At 41.5% G+C, this 21,360-nt stretch overlaps 1 protein-coding gene across 1 annotated transcript in view; it reads right to left on the bottom strand.

The window, feature by feature from the left end:
• Positions 1-21,360, bottom strand: part of Otud4 (OTU deubiquitinase 4) — a 43,844-nt gene that overhangs the window by 3,639 nt on the left and 18,845 nt on the right. The window contains exons 8-20 of the mRNA XM_051169294.1: positions 20,672-20,726; positions 20,352-20,469; positions 20,198-20,262; positions 17,675-17,769; positions 14,783-14,883; positions 14,496-14,679; positions 7,011-7,173; positions 4,859-4,982; positions 4,126-4,181; positions 3,287-3,364; positions 2,315-2,453; positions 1,455-1,709; positions 497-537 (exon numbers count right to left, since the gene is read on the bottom strand). Of these exons, the coding sequence (XP_051025251.1) occupies positions 497-537; positions 1,455-1,709; positions 2,315-2,453; positions 3,287-3,364; positions 4,126-4,181; positions 4,859-4,982; positions 7,011-7,173; positions 14,496-14,679; positions 14,783-14,883; positions 17,675-17,769; positions 20,198-20,262; positions 20,352-20,469; positions 20,672-20,726 (1,474 nt within the window). The remainder of the gene's footprint in view (positions 1-496; positions 538-1,454; positions 1,710-2,314; positions 2,454-3,286; positions 3,365-4,125; positions 4,182-4,858; positions 4,983-7,010; positions 7,174-14,495; positions 14,680-14,782; positions 14,884-17,674; positions 17,770-20,197; positions 20,263-20,351; positions 20,470-20,671; positions 20,727-21,360) is intronic.

Genomic DNA, 21,360 nt, shown 5'->3' with positions numbered 1-21,360 from the left:
GAGAGTCCTGTGGCCTCTAAGAAAAGCTATTTTTCTGTTAACCACTCCCCCTCCCAACCCTGCCACCAAAACCTCTTTACTGTGCTAGTGAACAATATTGCCACCATGCAGAGCAATGCTTTCTACACTACTTCCTTCACTCCTCTCAACAGAGGCAGCTTTGCATAATAAATTGGAGGCTTCAGAGACACCAAAGGGCTTGCATGGGACCTAAATTTGCTAAAGCAGAACTTCAAACTAAGATCTTTCATCTTCCCTACTGAGAAGGTCCCCATCAACCAGAGCCCAGGAAACTGGTTTGCCCTTCATAGTTTCCCCAAGGCCAAACCATTACTAATTAAAAGAAAAAGCAAGCAATAACTAGAGCCTGTGCCATAACTAAACATAAAACATAGCATTTAACAAACCTTAGATTACCAATTAAGAGTTAAATATTTTAAATTTTACTATTTAGACAGTGATGGAAAGTTAACTTAAAAGGATAAAATATAAATACCTTTACACCAAGATTGAAGAAGAATCGAAGAATGTTCTTATCTGAAAATAAAATAGTATTTTACCAAAACTACATACTCAAAGCTTTCCTTTCCATCAACATCAATCACTACAGCTCTAACAGCAAGTTTTCCTGCCAGACTGTCTGTACAGCGAAACACTAAAATGGAAACATAACCAAACAGCAGGCTTTTACTGGAGGGTGACTGCACATCTGCTGCATTTTCCTCTGCTTTAACAGCTAACTCTCCTGCATAAACAGCTAAATATAATAGCTCAAATTTAGCTTATCTGATTAAAATTCAATCTGGGAGAAAACTCAAACACTATTTTTCATATATTCTGTTGTGGTTTCAAAAATTACAAAAATGAAAAAACAAGGGAATACAGTAAGATTCCCAAAAACAGAATCAGCTATTGGTAGTTCATACTTATAACCTAGAACCCAGGAGACTGAGGCAGAATATCAGCTCCAGGCAAGCCTGGCCTACATAAGGAGGAATTACCTACAAAATCAACAAAAGCTTAGAATTGATTTCTAAGATTTTCAAAGCCCTCAGTTACTTATGAAACACTAGGTGGTTAACTAACACAAAACTCACTTTCTACAAAGATCAAACTAAAACAGGCCTGAACAATCAAATGATTAAATCTCTGCTCCTCACTGAGTGTGTCCTTCATATGGCTTAATAAGAACCAGACCGCTAGCAAGCATGGTGAGGCACACCTTTAATCCCAGCACTCAAGTTGAGGAGGCAGACAGGGGATAACTGTGAGTTCGAGGCCAGCCTGGTCTACAAAGTGAGTCTAGGACAGCCATGACTACACAGAAAAACCCTGTCTTGAAAAACAAAACAAAACAAAAAACCCAGACCTCTGATGTCTACTTACATCTTTCCATGTCTCACTAACTCTGTCTATACTCAAGGGGAAAAGTGTGACGTCAGCGAGGGCCTCACCTTTAGGTAGGTCCTCTCCAGTCTGACACAGTGAATAAGGTGGTGCAATGGCTCGCTCTCCCTTCTCACTACAAGGAAACCCAGGATAGAGTGGGTCTTGATAAAGGCTCATCGTCGGAGGCAAAGGCATCAAGGGCTGGTTAACTGCCGGAATTGACACAGGAACTGGAGAGGGTGTTAAATGCGCTTGTGACACGGCAGCTTCAGGTCCAGTGCTCTGTGTCACTGACAACATGGGAATCTGAGCAGGGACACCTAAGGAAGACAGGGAAGAAACAAAAACTATTTTAAAAACTCAAAGATATTTTCATGTAGAAATAAAGTTTGTGTTAAATTTGTTAATTTAATTTTGTCTTTTTTTTTTTCCAGAGCTGAGGACCGAACCCAGCAAGCGCTCTACCACTGAGCTAAATCCCCAACCCCAAATTTGTTAATTTAATACATTACACAACTTATATGCCTTGTAAAGCAGTGTGCAGTCAAGCAACTAAAATACTTTAGTAACAACCCTGGGAAGAAGCCGAGTCCACATCTTCTACCTCTAGTTCCCACAGTGAAATGGTTAGGGCAAAGGCCCTTGTGAGGACTCTTAAAGGAGACACGACAGTGTAGCCTACGGAGGGACGAGCTGCGGTGTCAATAGGCGCTGTGCCGCCAAACAAAGAGGTGCCTGGTGATCGTCACGCACTCAAGACTATAAAATGATGCCCAGTGAGGACCGTGCATATGGCCTGCTCCTCCAACAAGGCTGGACGCCCTGTGGGCTCCGGTCACGGTTCTGCTATAGGCAGATCTCACTCGAGAACCTGAAGCCTCTGATTTGAAAGGCTGCTTTAAATCTTTCCAAATCCTTCTCTAACCTGTTGGTCCAAAAGTTGTAGGTTCACTTGGCCAGGCTGGCACAGTGGCTGGTAGAGAAGGCACCGCAGGAGTGAGATGGACTTCTGGAGAGACTAGAAGGGGAGCTGGATTCGACAAAGACATATGTTCTGCTGGCTTCTTCAAGAAGGAGAGGTAAAGAAAGAAAAAAACATCATTTTGCTTTGACACAAGCTTTACTACAGCTTTATCTTACTTAGTCAAGTGTAAAAGGGCCTACTATAAAATCCAGCATGTAATTGCTCGTGCCAGACTCAGAGTTCACTCACCCGTCAAAAATACCATGTAACACACATTTTACAATAATGAGACTGCCTGGTGCAAGCCACAGGCAGGTAGAAACAACAAGCTTCTAAAGGCAACTGAATAAAACCACAGAAATCCCCTTTAAAGTCCTTCCTTAGCTTTTTTCCCCCCAAGGCAAAGACTCATACACAAAAAATGCACTTAGGTACATTCATTTTGCTAACACAAAGTACAGCAAGGAACTATCTATCCTTACATTACACCAAGAACCAAAATATCTGCTGATACTCAAGTGTGCATTTACTTGACAAACTCCTAGTCTTTTTATTAAATGTTTATGGAGTAATTCATTGGTGATGATGCAAGATAACTTCTAAAAATATTTTTATCATAGTAAAAGTTTTGTCTTCTTTTTAACTGTCAAGCTGAACCAGCACAAAAATGGTAAGAGGGGCCAAACATGAATATCAACTGTAAACGCACTTTAAACCCGCTTACAGGAATGGTCGGAGAACAGGTATAAAATGACATGACATTCCAGAAATTTTTACAACATTCTAGACTAAATATAATTATAAAAAAACAAAACAAAAACAGAACACACCCATATTATGCCAGAATAAGGTTTTCCACTTACAACACAGACATTTTCACAGAGTACAGAAACCCAGAGAAGGGAGCCCTGCGCGCCAAGTGCAGTGACTTACTTGTTCTACTGGAGATGCGCACTCTACTTTCTTTGACTTGGACGGTGAGGAAACTCTTGCACATTTATCATCACTAATCTTTGAGAGCAAGGAAGTCACAGTGTCATTAAGAGACTACATCATGCATACTGTGGTTGCCTTTCTAATTCACCCCGAGAACCCACTCCCGTTTAATTTGGCCTGAACACGGCTATGTCACACTACTGGGGAACTTTAATTTAGAGTATAACAGTCTTCTTTATAAATGTCACTTCACAGAGTGATGAGAAATATACGCTGAGACCAGGAGAGGTGGCACATGCCTTTAATCCCAGCACCTGGGAGGCTGAGGCAAGCAGGTCTCTGAGTTCAGCCAAGTCTACAAAGTTCCAGGACAGCCGAGGCTACACATAGAAGCCCTGCCTTGATAAACAACAACAAAAATAAATAAATAAATAAGTAAATATCAAGTTTGCAACTATTTAGAGCATCCTAAAGTAGCCTGCGGAATTAACTAGAATTCTGTCAACTTCAAGCTTCATCCTATTTTCCATTTTTCTATTTCATTAAAAAACTTATAAGGTATCTAAATGCTTTCAATCTCATCATCTAACTTCTTCCTCCTACTCCATGGCAGCATTAAAGAACAACAGGCAACTACCATTTAAAAATCTGAGGGCCGGTGGGATGCCTCAGCGGCTAAGGGCCTGCCACCACGCCGAGTTACTTGAGCGCAATCCTGGGACTCACATAGTGACTCATGCAAGTTGTCCTCTGCTCTCCACACACACACACCACACTCTGCACACACGCGTGCATGCACACCAAATAGATGTTTTCAATATATTCCAAGTCCTTACCTCCAGTGTGCTTGGCTCGGGTTTTTTATCCACGTGAGTATGGCCACGTAGGGAGTCTGCAACAGATCAAGAGTAAGAAAGGCAGATCAACCACCACTCTGTTTAAACACAGAAAAAGCAAGCACTGCCTTAGCTCAAGTTAATGTTTCTCTCCAATGTCAAATATGTAACACTAGAGGGACAGCCTAACAATTAAGTGTCTTCTCCTAATGTATCAATCCTTATCTCTTACAGATGGAACCCCAGCTGGTGTCTGAAACTGTGGATGCACCTAATTTTATACTATGACGTTTCCCCTGTATATGTAAAGTCAGCAGGCACTAATATTGTAGTAAAAGAGAAATACAACTATAACTCCTTATGGACCTTCTACTATCCTTCCATTTGAAGAAAGGACTCTAGGACTTGTCTTCGGGCTCCTCACTTGCCAGCATCAGCACTCTGCACGATGAGAGCATTACTAGAACACAAACAGTGCTACAGCCAGGCAGAGTGAGAGTCAAGCCAGCTACTAAGTAGGCAGGCAGCACATACAGTGTGGAAACACTGGCTGTTCACATGTATACAAGAAGGAGCAGTACAAATCAAGACATCTCGGTGCTACTCAGAACCGCACTCAGTTTGGGTCTTATGAAGTTTTTCTGGAATTCCCCATTTAGTATTTCCAGCTCATAGGAAACACTGTGACTGGAACACTCAGCAGTGCCGGCATCTGCAGTGAGGAAGCGGGTACCTTTGTCCTTCCGCTCTTCTGCGTCTGCTCTCCGAATGCTTCCTTTCCTATCCCTTGCATGTGAATTCTTCCTCTGGACACACGAGTTGCTATTCTGAGAGGGTGACTGACTGACTGATGAGCTCTTTAAAATAAAGTCAACACTCTGTATTAAAATTTTACAAACATGTATAAGAGTTCTACAAATAACTCATACTTCTCATCAAAAATCTCCAAATTCATAGCCTTATATTTTTATCCTTTAGAATCTACTTAATATGTAGTTACGGATATCATCTACAGTCATACCCAATTATACGCTCTACATTAATAGTCTATTACTGAGTTAAGTATCCAGTAATCAGACTTTCAGTCTAATTTAATTTCACTCTAATTTCAGTCTAAATTAATATTTCTTCATGTATCAAATTCAAGAAATCACACTGACCAAATGGTCACCTTGAAATTGATATTCTTTGCACAAACAGTAATGTCGTCTTCTCTACCAAGGTATCAATTAGCAGGCACCACTAAAATGATCCAGGCAAGAGCAAACCACCTGAGCTCTGACTGGCGCATACCACTGGCCAAACAAAGAGGTGAATCTTCACTGAAGGTTCTAGTTCTAGACTCCTGGCACAGCACTCTTAATCACAATTCTTCTATTCCAATTTCTAGTAAACAAATCTAAGCCACTATCAAATCCAACCAGATCACTCTAAATCTAAAATCTGGAAGTATGAAAGCCCAGTTTTAGCAAAAAAAGAAAAAAAGAAAAAAAAATCACAACCTATGACCATATTCACAGTGGCACGAGGACAAAAGTTTGCGCACAAGGGTAATGATTAAAATCAGCCTATTACTGCATAAAAGCAATGAGAAAACAACAAATAACACATGAAGGGGATGCACTTAGCACACAGACAGTACCTACCACGCAGGCATATCTGACTTGGGTACTTTATGCAATCTTCCCTAAACTGCAGGCTGAACAATTCTAGATAAAGCTCTCAAATTGAGCTTCTCTCTCATAAGCAAAATATCATGTGCATCTTTGATCTTGCACATGGCACAGCGGGGAGCCTTCAACAGCACTCAACCTTTTCTAGTCAGGGTTACCATTTTATATAATTTGCTAAGAGGTACAACAGGGTTCCTATGACAATCACTTAAGCGTCTCTTTGTCTGTCAGTGAAACCCCTCACCTACAAGGCAACGGTTTCCTTTCTGATTACCTCTCAAAGTTAAGAAAACACAGTGTAGTCATTCCTTTCACCAGAAGTATCCAGCACAGCTCAGTGACTGACATGTGGAGCAGGGCACATACATGTGTTTCTTGCTCAGGCCAACATGGTGAGCACACGTTTCCCAACTACTCAGAAAAGCCTCTTAAATGGTTAACGGAATCCTAAGTCTCTGCACTGCAGTATTTACTTGCAGATACCAAGTCTCTCAGTCTCAAAGGAAACACTCAGCAGTTAGGTGAAGGAATCAACTTGCTTGTTTAACTATAAGCAGCTGTTTTTGGTTGTTCACTAATCTCTCTGGACCCAGGATTAACTACATGTTCTACTTTTACTTTCCCTCCCTTCCTCCCTTTTCTCTTGGCACAGAATCTCACTATGTTGTCAAGATGGCCTTGAGTTCAAGGACTCTCTAATTCTCAAGCAGCTGGGATTACAAGCACAAACCATCATCCCAAAGTCTACGTAATATTTAAAATATTTTCAATTTAAAAACTTAAGTTTACTGGGCAGTAACAGGCACATCTTTAATCCTAGCACTCAGAAGGCAGAGATAGGCAATCTCTGTGAATTCAAGCCAGCCTGGTCTACAGAGTGAGTTTTAGAACACACAAAGCTACACAGAGAAATGTCTCCAAAAAAAAAAAGAAAAAAAGAAATTTAAGTCCATCATCTGAAATTATCATTTACTACAAGCTACATTAAGAAAGACTTCTATTTATTTATTTCTATTTTTTTCTTTTTTCCGAGACAGGGTTTCTCTGTGTAGCCTTGGCTGGTCCTGGACTCGCTGTGTAGACCAGGCTGGCCTCGAGCTCATAGCGACCTGCCTGCCTCTGCCTCAGCGTGCTGGGATTATAGGTGTGCGGCACCACCGCACAGCAAGAAAGACTTCTAAACATTGACCTTTAAAATCTCCACATACGTACAGAAAGGGCTGGAAAAGCTTGTTCATCCCGGTTCTGAATCTCATACAGTAACCGAGACTCTTCAACAGCTTGCTTCTCTCTGCGCTCTTCTGGGGAGAGGCCAAAATAGTAAGATTCACGACTCATGTGATCAAATTCCTCAGGTCTTTCACGATCAGGTTTTCTGTCAAATAAAACATTCTTTCAAGAAAAGAAAATATATGGAGAACACAAATACAATAATCTATTCTGCAGTACAAAACAAGCTAACACTTTATAACTTAACACAGCTGGCAAACAAGAAAATATACAGCATTCAAAGCTACTTTACAAAGATAAAACTTACAATGGCACAAAATAAAATCCAAGTAAAATACAACTCACTTCCTTCTACATGATACAGACACCACCACCACCACCACCACCCCGAGCAGAAAAACAAGCACTATACCTATTTTTTATGCCACGTTCTAATATTATCAAAAAATTTACTCAAAAGAAAGGAAAAGATAGATCACCAAATAAATGGCTTAAGGCTTACCACCAAACCTGAGCATTTGAGTTCAATCCCCATAAGTCACATGGGTGAAGGACAGCCATGTTTTTTTTTTCTGATTCCACATGCACACCCACACACAAACTAACGTCAATTAATTAAAACGTAAAGGAAAAAAAGGGAAAGCATTCTGATTTTCTGTTCTAAGAATAATGGCCAGATGAGACAAAGACCATCCTCGCTACACTGTGAGGAAGAAGCTGGGAACAACGAGATATGCACGGCTGGGTGACTGGCTTCCACTGCTGCCTCAACCTAACTCTGCTCAAAGAGAAACTGTGAGAGTCAATAATGTAGTCACAGCTCTAAGATCTATATACAGCATGCAGCCATGAAAAGCAGTATCAAGTACTGGAGAGACAGCTTAGCAGTTAAGATCTCTGACTACAATGCAAAGGACCCAGGATTTGATTCCTAATACTCACATGCCAGCTCACAACCACCCGTAACTCTAGTTCCAGGAAATATAATGTCTTCTCTTCTGACCTCCTCAGGCACTAGGCACACAGACACACAGACACACACACAGACACACACACACACAAGTAAAACACTCACATGAACGAAATAAAAACGAACATTGTTTGAATAGCAGTATGACTACTATTTCTCTCATTTCTTTCAGCTGTATAAGCAAGAAATCAAAATTAAAATTCAAAACTTAAGGGGAGAAAAGTTGTCAAAGCACAAATATAATCTTACGAAATCCTGGACTATTATGGTATCACTATTTTAACTCTGAAATAAAAGCCACTAATGTCCTCAGGTAGTCTACCTTAGGTATTAAATCCAAGGGGCAAACAAATGACCCTTAGGCCCTCAGACCAGCTCTTCTCAACACCAGTGGGGTAAAAGACTCTGAAGAGGATTTGGCAAACTGTCAGGCATCTGGAAATCCCAACCAACTTCAGCTGAGGAGTAGTCACACGGACAGGATGGCCTGCTCTCTGCCCAGACATCACTGCCATTGCCCAATGGGCCCATGAACAAAGTGGCCATGGTGACAGAGATGGGGTTTATTTGTGAGCTAGACAGCATGGATTGCAGCTCACCAAGGCTACCCTTACCCTGGCTACAGCTGCTGCTAAGCGTCAGATCTGCCAACAGCAGAGACCAACACTGAGCCCCAGATATGGCACATTTCCCCAGTGTGACCAACGACCCAGTGGCACTTTCTCTGTGGAAAGCATAATGTTTTGTCCTTACTGGAATAGATGCTTATTCTGGTTATAGATATGCCTTTCCTGTATGTCCAAAACCCATCATCCATGGACTTAGAGAACGCCTTATCCACTGTTCATGGCATTGCACACAGTATTGTTTCTAACCTTAGAACTCATTTCACAGCCAGAAGTTCAAAAATGGGGCCACAGTCATGGACTCCACGGGTCTTACCATGTTCCCCACCATTATGAAGCAGCTAGCCTGAAAGATGCAATGGCCTTTTCAAGACACAGTTACAGTGCTAATTACGTGGCAGCAGCCCAAGGGCTGGGACAGAGTTCTCCTAGGCAGTATATGCCTCCAATACATTGTATGGTTCCGTCCACAGCCAGGGGTGAAAAGGGGAATGGTTCCACCCACCATCACCCCTAGTGACCCACTAGGAAAATTTTTGTTTCCTGTCCCTGCGACCTTAAGTTCTAGTGGCCTAGAAGTTTTGGTTCTGGAGAGGGGTGGGGGAAGCACACCTGCCAGGACACAGAACAAACATTCCACTGAACTAGAAGCTACCTCCCCTTGGCCACTTAGGGCTTCTAACGCTCTTAAACCAACAGGATAAGACAGGAAGAACAGTGTTAGGAGGGGTGATTAGTACAGATTACCACGGCGCAACTGGACTGCTTCTCCACAATGGAGGTAAAATTATGTCTGTTGTGCAGGAGATCCTTTAGGGCATTCTCAGTGCTACCACCAGTGACTGGTGGTTAATGTCAACCTCATCCAGGCAGGATGACAAAGGAGAGGAGCCCACCAAGAATGGAGGCCTGAGCCACTCTTCCAGGAGAGAGAGCTAAGGCAGCTAAGGGCTTGCTGCAGCTGGAGGACATCAGGATGGGCAGCAGGGGACGCAGCTATCCACACCAGCTAAGGCCCCATGACCAGGTGCAGAAACAAGGATTATAACTCACATGAATGTTTCTGTGATAATTTGTTAAGAAGGTATTCTTTTCTCAGTTTCCTTATTATGTAATATAACTTCAATTAAGATACTATCGTGGTTATATTTAAGTTTGAGATACAATTATATTCCCCAAGAGACACTGCCACTTATTCAAAATTTATAATTCATTTGTTTGTATGAGAGACTGTTATAATAATGACCAATTTAAATATATAATGTACTTGCAATTATACATTAGTTAGTTATATCATATTAGGTGCAATTATGACCAATTAGTATTCAATCGGAAACCAACTAAATATAACATAAAGAGCACTGACTGTGTGTCAAGGGCTGGATTTGTGATGGCTACTCTTGGTTGTCAACGTGACTACATCTTAAATTAACTAAAACCCAACTGGCTAGGCATACCTGTGAGGGATTTTTCTTTATTAAATCCAGATCTTTGCAGCAGAAAGACACACCTTTAATCCAGTTCTTTTGATGAGGAAAAAAAATCAGAAGACAGACCATACCTTCTTCTAACAGCCTATGTAAAGGCTGTAAAAGAAAGCAAGCTTGCTCTTTGCCTGCTTGCTCTCCCCCTCTCACTGGCAAACCCATTCTTTTTACTGGCATTAGAACCTAATTCTTTGGGATCCCTGCATATACTGAAGATCAGATGAGACATCCAGCCTCAGGGACTGAACAACTACTAGAATCTTGAACCTTCGGTTGGTAAATAGCCATTGTTTGACTCAGTGCCATATAACAGATGCATATGTTTTGGAACATACACTCTTTAGATTCTTTAAATTTGAATTATAGGACAGATAATAAAAATAAAATCTGTTCTGTTTGCATTTCCTAATTGTGACTGAACCCTGGACATGTAATGAAAAATCAAGCACATAATCTGTACCACTCAGATAATTAGTCTGTCTTTGTTCTGTGAAAACTGTATAAAGAAGCACCTGGTTGGGGGGGGGGGGGTGCTGGAGAGATGGTTCAGAGGTTAATAGCACTGTCTGCTCTTCCAAAGGTCCTGAGTTCAATTCCCAGCAACCACATGGTGGCTCACAACCATCTATAATGAGATCTGATGCCCTCTTCTGGTCTGCCAGTGAATATGCAGGCAGAACACTGTATACTTAATAAACAAATAAATCCTTAAAAAAAAAAAAAAGAAAAAAAGAGAGGTGGTCTCATTGCTACTCTTTATTTGCCTCAACCACCCCACCACCCACCCTCAGCAACTGCTGGTAGAAGGCCATTCCAAAGATGGCGTGAGTTTCCTGTTACTGAGACCATAGATGCTTCCCCTGCTGAGGCCTGGTCAAATTACATACCCTTCCAAAGATGTGTTCACAACATTAGCAGAGTAAGGAATTTTATAGTGTTGTTTACATCAAAAACTGGAGACTTTTACACTTCAGGCTTTTCAGGCACTGTGAGCCAACACTACTCAGATTCCTTTGTATTTATGATTACTGCAACTTTACTTTTAAAATTTTTATTTCTGTACAACACAAAAATTTTAAAAATAACGTGAATGCATTGGGAAGAATTTAAGAGGCAAATTGGATAGGGACAAATTGAAATCAAAAAAGTGTTTTAGAGTATTTCTTCTGGCCAAGAAATGCAAACAAAAATTGCATGTTTATCAAATTCCCTTCAAGGCTGGAAAGGATTAAACCAGAAGTGCAGTCAAGTAGGACTCAGATTATCTCATCTAAAGTTATTTTTAGTGCAGCCTTAAGACTCTCTTACATCAGAGTGTGTACCATGCAGCGGGAAGCAGAGCCTTCCCAGCACGGCCTTCTCTGTGGCTATGCTTTGGTGCTGTTCACGCTTGGGTGTGTTTACAGTGCCAGGCGGATGTGTGCTTCTCCCTCAGGATGTCTGTGGTAACTTCTCAGCTACATCCCAGGGCCCTGCTCCCTAGGACAGTCTTCTTAAGCTCAGAATGAAAACTGCTCTGGTGAAAATCCCAAGTCTTACAAAAAATAACCTTAGGTTTAAATCTTTAGAGGCTAATGGCTACTGTTAATTAAGTAGTTTTGTTTTCAGTTCTGCATTTGCCGTTGGTCTAATACGATTGATCAGACTGAGAGTCACGAGCGCCTACCCTCTACTGAAGGCATATTTTGCAGTGTTCCAAGCTCCAGGGAATAATTAGGAGTGGGTGGTTCTCACATCAGTTTGACATCTGACTTAGAGCTGTCTGTGTCTGGGGCCTTCTGGGCTATCAAGTGTGGTAGAAGTGCACTGACATGCCAGTGCCATAGCTAGTCAACTGCAGAGCAGGACCCCAGGAAAACACTATGTGTCACATATGGCACTTGACAGCAAATAGCTCTTTATGCATTTCTTCTCTACAATTCCATTACAACTAAAAGCTATAATATGGTCCTGCATACTCTGCTAAATGTAGCCACTTTTTTTTTTTTTTCACTTTACAATGCTTCTTCTCCTGCTCAAAACTATATTGCCCTAAAGGAAATGCAGCCTAAAATTTATGTTAATGGAAAAATCTAGAAACTACTGGAAACGGACTGATTACTTTCTAGAAAATGAAAGAAGTCCCCGATGGCTCCCAGTCTGATGCATCCACCCATGACAGCACCCCAGAAACAAGCTGGCAAATGAAGCATCTTAAGGTAGACGACAAACCCATCAAGAAAAGCCCCAAGAAGAGTAAGGTGATGGCGTGCATAACTCATCCAGCCTCAGCTTGGGGAGACAACAAGGACACTACACCACTGACCCAAAAGTGATGCTTTTATGCTTATGGATTTTTCTCTCTGTGTAGCCCTGGCTGTCCTGGACTCGCTTTGTAGACCAGGCCGGCCTCGAACTCACAGTGCTCCACCTGCCTCTGCCTCCTGAGTGCTGGGGTTAAAGGCGTGTGCCACTATACCCAGTGACGGTGTGCTATTTTGTCGTGCTAAATACTGTTTTACCCTTTAGGGACCAGCTGTCTAAACAAACTACTGTCTACAAATATGCAGTCAGAAGAACAGGGGCTATTTTGGTTGGACTACTCCAGTGATCAATCCAAATGCAATACAGATTTTAGCATAATTAAGTACTGTTCAGAGTCGTATGAAGATGAAAAGAGAGCACCTTATGTACTGCACCTAGACTAGCTCTCTGGTGCCAATAGCTTAGAAAGTAACCTGTGCCGTCATTTGGCACACGGTCGTCAACAAGAGGAGGAGACCCATCTATTCCTGAGGGATATAAAGGTTTCTGTGGGATAAACCATATTTCACCCATTTTGCTTTGTAAATCTTTGCTTTCCCAGGAAGGTGTGATGATTCCTTCCTTCTAGTGGATCCTGTAGGCACAACAGCCCCAGGAATAGGAAAAGGAATAGGATACAAAGAAAGGTCTCAAGAATGGCCTACATGTTAGTAAAACTACCTATATTACAGTAAAAATAGTACCAGAAATTTATCAAGAGATGGGTGGATTGCGCAAGTTTTACGTTGGAGTTCGGTCTGCTGCTCTATGTATACAAATGCTGAATTCTGAGCTTCGAGATCTGGTTGCAGCCTGGACACTATTCAATGTTGTATGAAGTCTGCTCTTCAGTTACCTGATTGGCTAATAAAAAAGCTAGACAGCCTGTAGCTGGGCAGAAGAGGGCTTTGGTACCCGGGCTTGAGGGTCTCAGGTAGGGACCACGAGGAGGGAGAGAAAAGGGAGAAAAGATGATGATGCAGAGAAAGGGCCTGGCCTGATGGAGCAGATGTAAGACAGGACCGAGAGCAGCAAGTAATTTGGAACTGGGAAGTAGCCAGACTAACTAGAGGGTTAATATAAATCACATCTGCCCAATTACTGAGCCTAAAGCTTATTAACAAGTCTAATAAACCTGTGTCTTTTATTTGGGAGCCAGAGAGGGTGGACAGAAGCCCCTCCATTAATAAATTTTCTAAAATAGTTTTGCTAAATACTACTACAGATTATTTGTTGCTCAAGCATAATCTTGGTTGGCAATAATTTCTTGGCATGTGTTGCTTTAACATGTAGATTTTTTTCTCAAATTAATGATCAGCATAAAGAGATAAACAAATCCCTCAGGTGACCTTTGAATGGCCATTGTGGCTTAAGATGGCCTGGTTCCCTGTCCCGAGTCCTCCGTTAGCTATTGTTACTCTGTTACGCATGTCTGTATCAGCTGGGCTACTCAAGCAAGCAATGTATTCAGCCATGGCCTCCATTACAATCACAATTAGAGGCAGAAAACACAGAGGTCCTTGTGATCGCAGATAAGCACTACGGGGATGAGAATGTTAAGCACAGGACTGTCCTTTCAAAGGGAGGGATAGGAACAGATGTGGTTAATAGCCTGGTAACCTCTCATGGTGAGCTTGTCAATGTACAGAACCCATCTTTATGAAGTGTGGCATGTACTTTACAAAGCATTTTGATGTAGTCATTTCTCAAGTTTTATTGTGCCTTTAAGCATGAGTTATTTATCACTAGGAAATCTTTTACCAAACTGCTTGACTATGCCTAGAATAAATTGCTTGGGGTCAGACTCTCAAAGTGTGAACCAACACCAGCTTTTGAGTCATTTTAAATCAAACTACTTTCTCACCTTCTGCAGATCGTTGTTCTGCTTGCTGTAGTGGCTGAGCAACCCTGACAGAGCTATCAGAAAGTTTATCATCACTTGAAACAAGTATTTAAAAATAAAGGCTTATTTTTTTCTGGTATTTTGGGGAGTTCTGTCAATAATACTTTCAACATTACATTATGAACAAGAAGTTTTAACTAAAAACAGCCCATGCCACAAAGTGTCTCATGACTTCTTCTCTTCAGCTGAGGAAGGTACCTGATCTGTGAGGGTGTCCTGCTAAGAGCCTTGTGCTCGCTGGAGGGTTTCTGAGACTGGGACCCTGAAGAATGAGTAGAGAACCCATGCTGCCTTGCACCTGAGGGATGCTGCAGTCGAGGAGGTAGTGCAGACGGGGCCTTCATTGGCTTGCTTAGATTCTTTGGCCCTCTGTAATCACTATCTGTGGACAACAGAAAAGGATCTCACAATTTTCTCTGACATAAAAAACCACCAAGTACTAACATCATAATCTTAAAGAAATAAAAACTTTGATGTGAACTTACCTGAATGGAAATTCTGTCCAGAATTAGGTTTTTTCATCTTCTTTCCTGATACCGTGTTCCAGCTTTCTGGGGTAGGTGGCTTGAGGTTCTTAGGTGTATGTCTTCAAAACAAACAAAGTGTTTATTAGTAACTTCACATAATCTCAGTAAGAACTAAGAGAAGCACTAAGACACAGCTGGAAAGATGGATGGCTCAGTGGTCAAGAGCACTGGCTGTTGTTCTAGAGGACCTGGGTCTAACAGCACCACACGGTGGCTCACAGCCGCCCTGATCCAGTGCCAGAGATTCTAACGCCCTCTTCTGACCTCCTCAGGCACTAGACATGCATGCACTGCACTTAACATGCAGCCAAAACACTCATACAATAAGTAAATCTAAAAGAATCATTTTACAAAAACACTAAAACAAGTACCTTGCATAGACACTCTGCTGTCAGCTTACTTTTAGCAGGCATGCTGACACCCACCTTAATCTTTGAGTTCAGAGACCAGACTGTTCTATAAAGTGAATGCTAGGACAGCCAGGGCTGCAGAGAAACCTTGTCTCCAAAAAACCAAAATAAATAATTCAATAAGCAGACAGAATGGCTAGCTTTAATTCTTTATTTTTCCCCTTCTGGGACAGGGTCTCACAATGTAGCTTTGGCTAGCCTGAAACTCACTCTAGAGAGCAGACAGATGCTCCTGGCCCTGCATCACAAGTGCTGGATTAAAGGCATGCAGCACCACACCTTTAGTTCCTACATTAAAAACAAACGAGAAAAAGTAGGTAGAGATGTAATTCAATAAACACTTGCTTATTAACATGTGCACGGCACTGGGTTCAATCCCCAGCATCATTTTAAAAAAAAGTTTTAAATAAAACATTAGAACTGAAGTACAAGAATTTAGCAATCCAAGTCATATTTCATGGAATAATATAAGGCCTTACATATAATCTAAGTAACTAAGGAACAATTGCTTTTTTGCTGTTTTTCTGTCTCATGGCACTATAGTAAAGGCAACAAGAGAGAATCTTACTGTTAGGCATACTTGTGTAATATAGTATATAGTACATAACACATGTATACTATGTACATATTTGTGTATGTATATAATATATAACATAGTATAGTGTCCAGACTTGACATTCAGTTCTTTTCCCAATAAAGGATAAGGTAAAAGGCAGGTGTGGCGGCATACACCTTTAATCCCAGTACTTGGGGGACAGAGGCAGGACTTTTGTGAGTTTGAATACAGCTTGGTGTACATGGTGAACTCTAAGGCAGCAAGGTTTATGTGAGACCTGCCTCAATCATCAATGGATGGATGGATGGATGAATGGAAGCTGAAACAGCACACCCTTAACCCAGCAGGCAGATGCAGAGTCTGTTTCTGTGAGGCCAACCTCATCTACATAGACACTTTCAAGGCAGCCACTGTCACATAGTGAGATGTTACCTCAAAATACAAAAATTGGTTAAAATTATTACATAAGGGCTGGGTATGGAGTCAGAGGCAAGAGGCTCTCTGCGTCTGAGGCCAGCCTGGACTACATAGTGAGCTCTAGGATAGCTCAGAGAAACGTTGAGAAATTCTGCCTCAAAAAAAAATCAAAAGTAGTAATATAAAATATAAAGAAGAAATGATTTGAGTTTCTAAAAGTATAATTCAGTGCACCACACACCTTCAAGTCATACAGTCATGCACACTTAGATTCATTTTCTTAGTAAGTATTATGATCTGAGTTATTACATTTTCCCCTAGCAAAGGTGGCAGTAACTCCCAAAAAAGGGGGGGGAGCGGGTGGGAGAGACACTAAAATGGCACTGCACTAAGTCAGTCTTTCTATTCTACCTAACAGTACGGACATTTCTGAAACAAGGCCTCACTGTACAGCCCTAGTTCGCCTGAACTCACTATTTAGACCAGGTTGGCCTGAGAAATCTGCCTGAGGCTGCCTCCTGAGTGGTGGGGTCTGAGACATACAAGACCACACCGACAGTTAACTGATTGTAGGTAACTCAGCACTAAGAGAATAAGAAGAAATACAGTGCCTGTTCTCCAAGTCCCCACTTTATAATCTCAGCAACTTCCCACTGTTTCTGTAAAGAATGTATTTTAAACTGTAGGTGTTAAAACTAGCATTTTGTAAAGTATACCAGGACTCAGAATATTCTATTTACTCACATTACTTTCCTTTCTCTCTCTCTCTCTCTCTCTCTCTCCTCTCCTCTCCTCGCTCTCCTCTCTCTCTCCTCTCTCGCTCTCTCCTCTCCTCTCCTCTCTCCTCTCTCGTCTCTCTCTCCCTCTCTCTCTCTCTCTCTCTCTCTCTCTCTCTCTCTCTGTGTGTGTGTGTGTGTGTGTGTGTGTGTGTGTGTGTGTGTGTGTATGCGCGCACGCATGCACGCACTACATGTGCTTCTGCCAAATTTTTTAAGGCATAGTCTCTCAATGAACCTGAAGCCTGTTTTATACAGGCCAGGTGAGCACCAGGGATCCACCTACTTCTGATTCCAACACTGCCATGGCAGGCACATACAGCCATGCCTGGCTTTTATGTAGATGTTGGAGACTCAAATTCAGTTCCTGGTTTTTTGTTTGTTTGCTTGTTTGTTATGGATTTGGGGTGGGGGTGAAATGGGGTCTATGTTGCCCTGGCTGTCCTGAGCCTTTATGTAGACCAGGCTGGGCTTGAACTCAGGACATGTGCCTGCATGCACTACCATGCTCAGCTTCAAAATCAGTCCCTTTGCAGGCAAGCCAGCTCTGCAATCCCTCACAATTTTTCTAAAGATGTAACCATACTTAAGGTTTTACACATAAATAATACATTTTTTTGCATTTATAAATGCACAGGCATTTAGAAAATTTTTAACAAGTTAAATCTATGAGGTAACAAAGAATACGTACTTTTTTCCCAGCTCTTCAGACAAAACTGGTCCGTTCTCAGAGTGAACCCCATGACTGTCCATATTAGAAAATTTTCCATTATGATCTAATCTAACCTGTTCGACACCAGAAGGGGGAGGAAAAAAAATCAGACACTTGATAATATAAACATTTATCAGAAAAAAAACAAAATAAGCACAAAAAGGGGGGGTTACAACAGAATCTGTCTCCCTAAGGTACAATACCTCTGTACCTAAGAGAAAGACTGTTTATTCAGTCAAAATCTTTTGAACTGTTCCAAAAAAAGCGTCAAGAAGCAACAGTACAATCTACCAACCTGCAAACAATGCATCAACAGCTGTCAACCCATCCTGGCTTTCAAACTCCAGGTGTGGCTTTTCCACTGACTAGCACCACCTTGGGCAAGTTACTATTGTGTTTGTTCATATGCAAATTGGAGCTGGCAACAGTAATTAATACAATAGAGTGTGCCTGGGGATGGAGTGCAGATATATATGTCATACAGAGGACAGCAGTCTACACAGATGCTACTCTACAAATAAAGGACTTCTATCTTTCAATTTTCATACTAAAAACATATACTGATGACTTTTTTGCTGCTTAGAGAGCAAACTTCAGGCTGGAGAGATGGCTCAGAGGTTAAGAGCACTGCCTGCTACTCAGGAGGTGTTGAGTTCAGCTCCCAGCAACCGCGTGGTGGCTCACAATCGTCTATAATGTGACCTAATGCCCTGTTCTGGCCTGCGGGTGTACATGTAGCCAGAGCACTGTACACATAATAAATAAATCAATCTTTTAAAAAACAAGGAAGAAAGAGAGCAAACTAAGCCAGGCAGTGGCACATGCCTGTAATACCGGCACTCAGGAGGCAGAGGCAGGCAGATCTCTGTGAGTTTGAGGACAGCCTGGTCTACACAGCAAGTCCAAGACAGGCAGGGCTACACAAGAGAAACCCTGGCTCAAAAAACCAGAGAGACAAAGACAAAGTGAGCAAGCAGACTGTTCACCTGTTCAAAAGCTTCACTGTCCCTTACCATTCTGGCTGAGGATAGTTACTTGTAAACAGTGGTGTGGATAAGAATGTCTGGAAGCTTCTTCTAAGCAAACTGCACACACTAACCTATGCCCTGGCCAATGGCTGCGTCAGGTAAGATAGCAGCAGAAAACACAGCTCTGCTCTACAAAGACTCCTGTTTTTCTAAGTGTTAACAGAGTTCTGAGCTGACATCTCATTCCTCACTAATCACAACAGGGCATTGCTTTTGTTTGTTTAGAGACAGGGATTTTCTGTGTAGCCTTAGCTGACCTGTACTCTGTAGACAGGCTGACCTTGAACTCACAGAGATCTGCCTGCCTCTGCTGGGATTAAAGGCGTATGCCACCAGGCTCAACTGGCGTTGCTTAAGAAAGTTTTTGTAGTGGTGGTGCACACCTGTAATCCCAGCACTCAGGAGGCAGAAGCAGGAGGATCACTGTGAGTTTGAGGCCAGCCTGGTCTACAAAGCGAGTCCAGAACAGCCAAGATAACGCAGAGAAACCCTGTCTCAAAAAAAACAAAAAAACAGAAACAAATAATAGTAACAATAAAGTAATAAAATAATTTAAGTTTTCTAAGTTTTACATGTGAGTTTCTGCTACCTGAGGAGTACTAGCAAATGCCAGATTCCTTGGAGTTGGGACACACAGCGTTAAGCCTGCTCATCTGGGTATAAACTCAGATTCTCTGAAAGAGCAGGAAGAACTCTCATCTGCTGAGCCATGTTGCCATGACTTGCTTTGCTTTTGATACAAGGTCTCACTATGTAATCCTAGCTGACCTGTAACTTAATATGAAAACTAGACCCACTAGCCTTGAACACACAGAATCCAACTTGCCTTGTCTCCCAAGTGCTGAGGTCAAATGTGTACACCACCACATGCAAATCAACTAGCCTTTTATTTACTGCCAAACTTTAAAAGTATATCCTGCATACTTGAGTAAACAAGTAGCCTGTTTATCATTTCAGTTGCTTAAGACTTCAATTAAACTGTATTCAAATAAAATGAACAAAGACCCAGAATTGAGAAGAAAGAGGAAGGCGGATCTGTGACTTCCAGGCCAGCCAGGACTATACAGTGAGACACTGTTAAAAACAAAACAAGCAAATAGCAAAAGCACTGTGGCTATACAAACATACAAAGTTCAGCATTAAGATGATTCTACTTGCCAAGCGTGGTGGCGCACGCCTTTAATCCCAGCACACGGGAGGCAGAGGCAGGTGGATCGCTGTGAGTTCGAGGCCAGCCTGGTCTACAAAGTGAGTCCAGGATGGCCAAGGCTACACAGAGAAACCCTGTCTCGAAAAAAAAAAAAAAAGATGATTCTACTTGTAACTTATGTGTATTTTGGATAAAATGTATTTAGAATGTGCTAGCATAAATGAATTCTAAAGTCCAAATTATAAGCAGCCAAGTTTTCCTTTGGAAAGTATCAGAACATAAGATTCAGGTACAGCGACTTCTCTTCCAGCACAGATCACTTACGTGGGATTTATCTCCAACTTCATACTGTAAACCAGCAGCAATGGAATAATCTCGTTTTTGTTGTGCTGTTAGTTTAAGAAAAAATACATTGTAAATAATTCATTATCTTCAAGTGCGACACGCCAATTTTCCAAAAGATTTAGGTTTAACTCACCTTGTTTAGACTTCAGCCAGATTTCATACTCCACATTTCTATAGACTGCTGGGTTAAGCGACTTCAGAACCTTCCTGGACAAAGGAAGGCCAGCTGAGCTCCCACTGTTCTTTGGGTTCTAAATAAACAAGGTCAGAAGTCCAATCAACACAGAAATGCTCTTAAAACAATGCTTCAAATATGCACAAAAGCAAAACAATGGGGAAAAAACTTAAAAATAAATTAGGAAGCAGCAAATCAATTTCTTACAAAAAAAAATTCTACAGAAAATAACCATAATTATCAGTTTCTTTACACATTAAAGAGTAAGTTAAAAGTACCTCACTGCCCGAGGGTTTAAATCCATTCACATCAGTGGCAGCAGGACTTTTACCCCTATAAAGGAACAGAACCATAGTTAGGAAATGAAAATGTATTTGCATGTAGTCAACTTTTTTGTTTTGTTTTGTTTTTGAGACAGGGTTTCTCTGTGTAGCCTTGGCTGTCCTGGACTCGCTTTGTAGACCAGGCTGGCCTCGAACTCATGGCAATCGTCTGCCTCTGCCTCCCGAGTGCTGGGGTTAAAGGTGTGCACCAGTACTCCCAGTGCATGTAGTCAACTTTTAACCTCAGCTAAAACACTCAAAGTCAGCTACATGGTAAAAAAACATGAGGCTCCAATAACGCCAATAAAGCTTTAGCATATGTAAGCATATATTACACATATAGATGAAGTATATGTATACATATATTAAAAAAAAATCAGACCTACTACTAGCAACTCTTACTGATTTAGTAAACAACAACAAAAAATGTCTTGAGTCATAACTAGCCTTTTTCTTTTAAAAAAAAAAAATCCCCATCTTGAGTCAATCCACGAACCATCATCAGCTCATTACTCTACAACTGAGGGCCTCCTACGTTCCGCGCACGGATTATTAGTAGACTAGCTGGGGGTAAGCAGTAAAAGAGAAACTGCTCACACTAGGAAAGGTAAACACAAACTAGACAAGTACAATAAGAACTACTT

This window comes from Acomys russatus, chromosome 26 (genome assembly GCF_903995435.1).
Source record: "Acomys russatus chromosome 26, mAcoRus1.1, whole genome shotgun sequence".
NCBI classification, from domain to species: domain Eukaryota; kingdom Metazoa; phylum Chordata; class Mammalia; order Rodentia; family Muridae; genus Acomys; species Acomys russatus.
The sequence above is the reverse complement of the archived record's forward strand: the minus strand, read 5'-3'. Positions and strand labels throughout refer to the sequence as shown.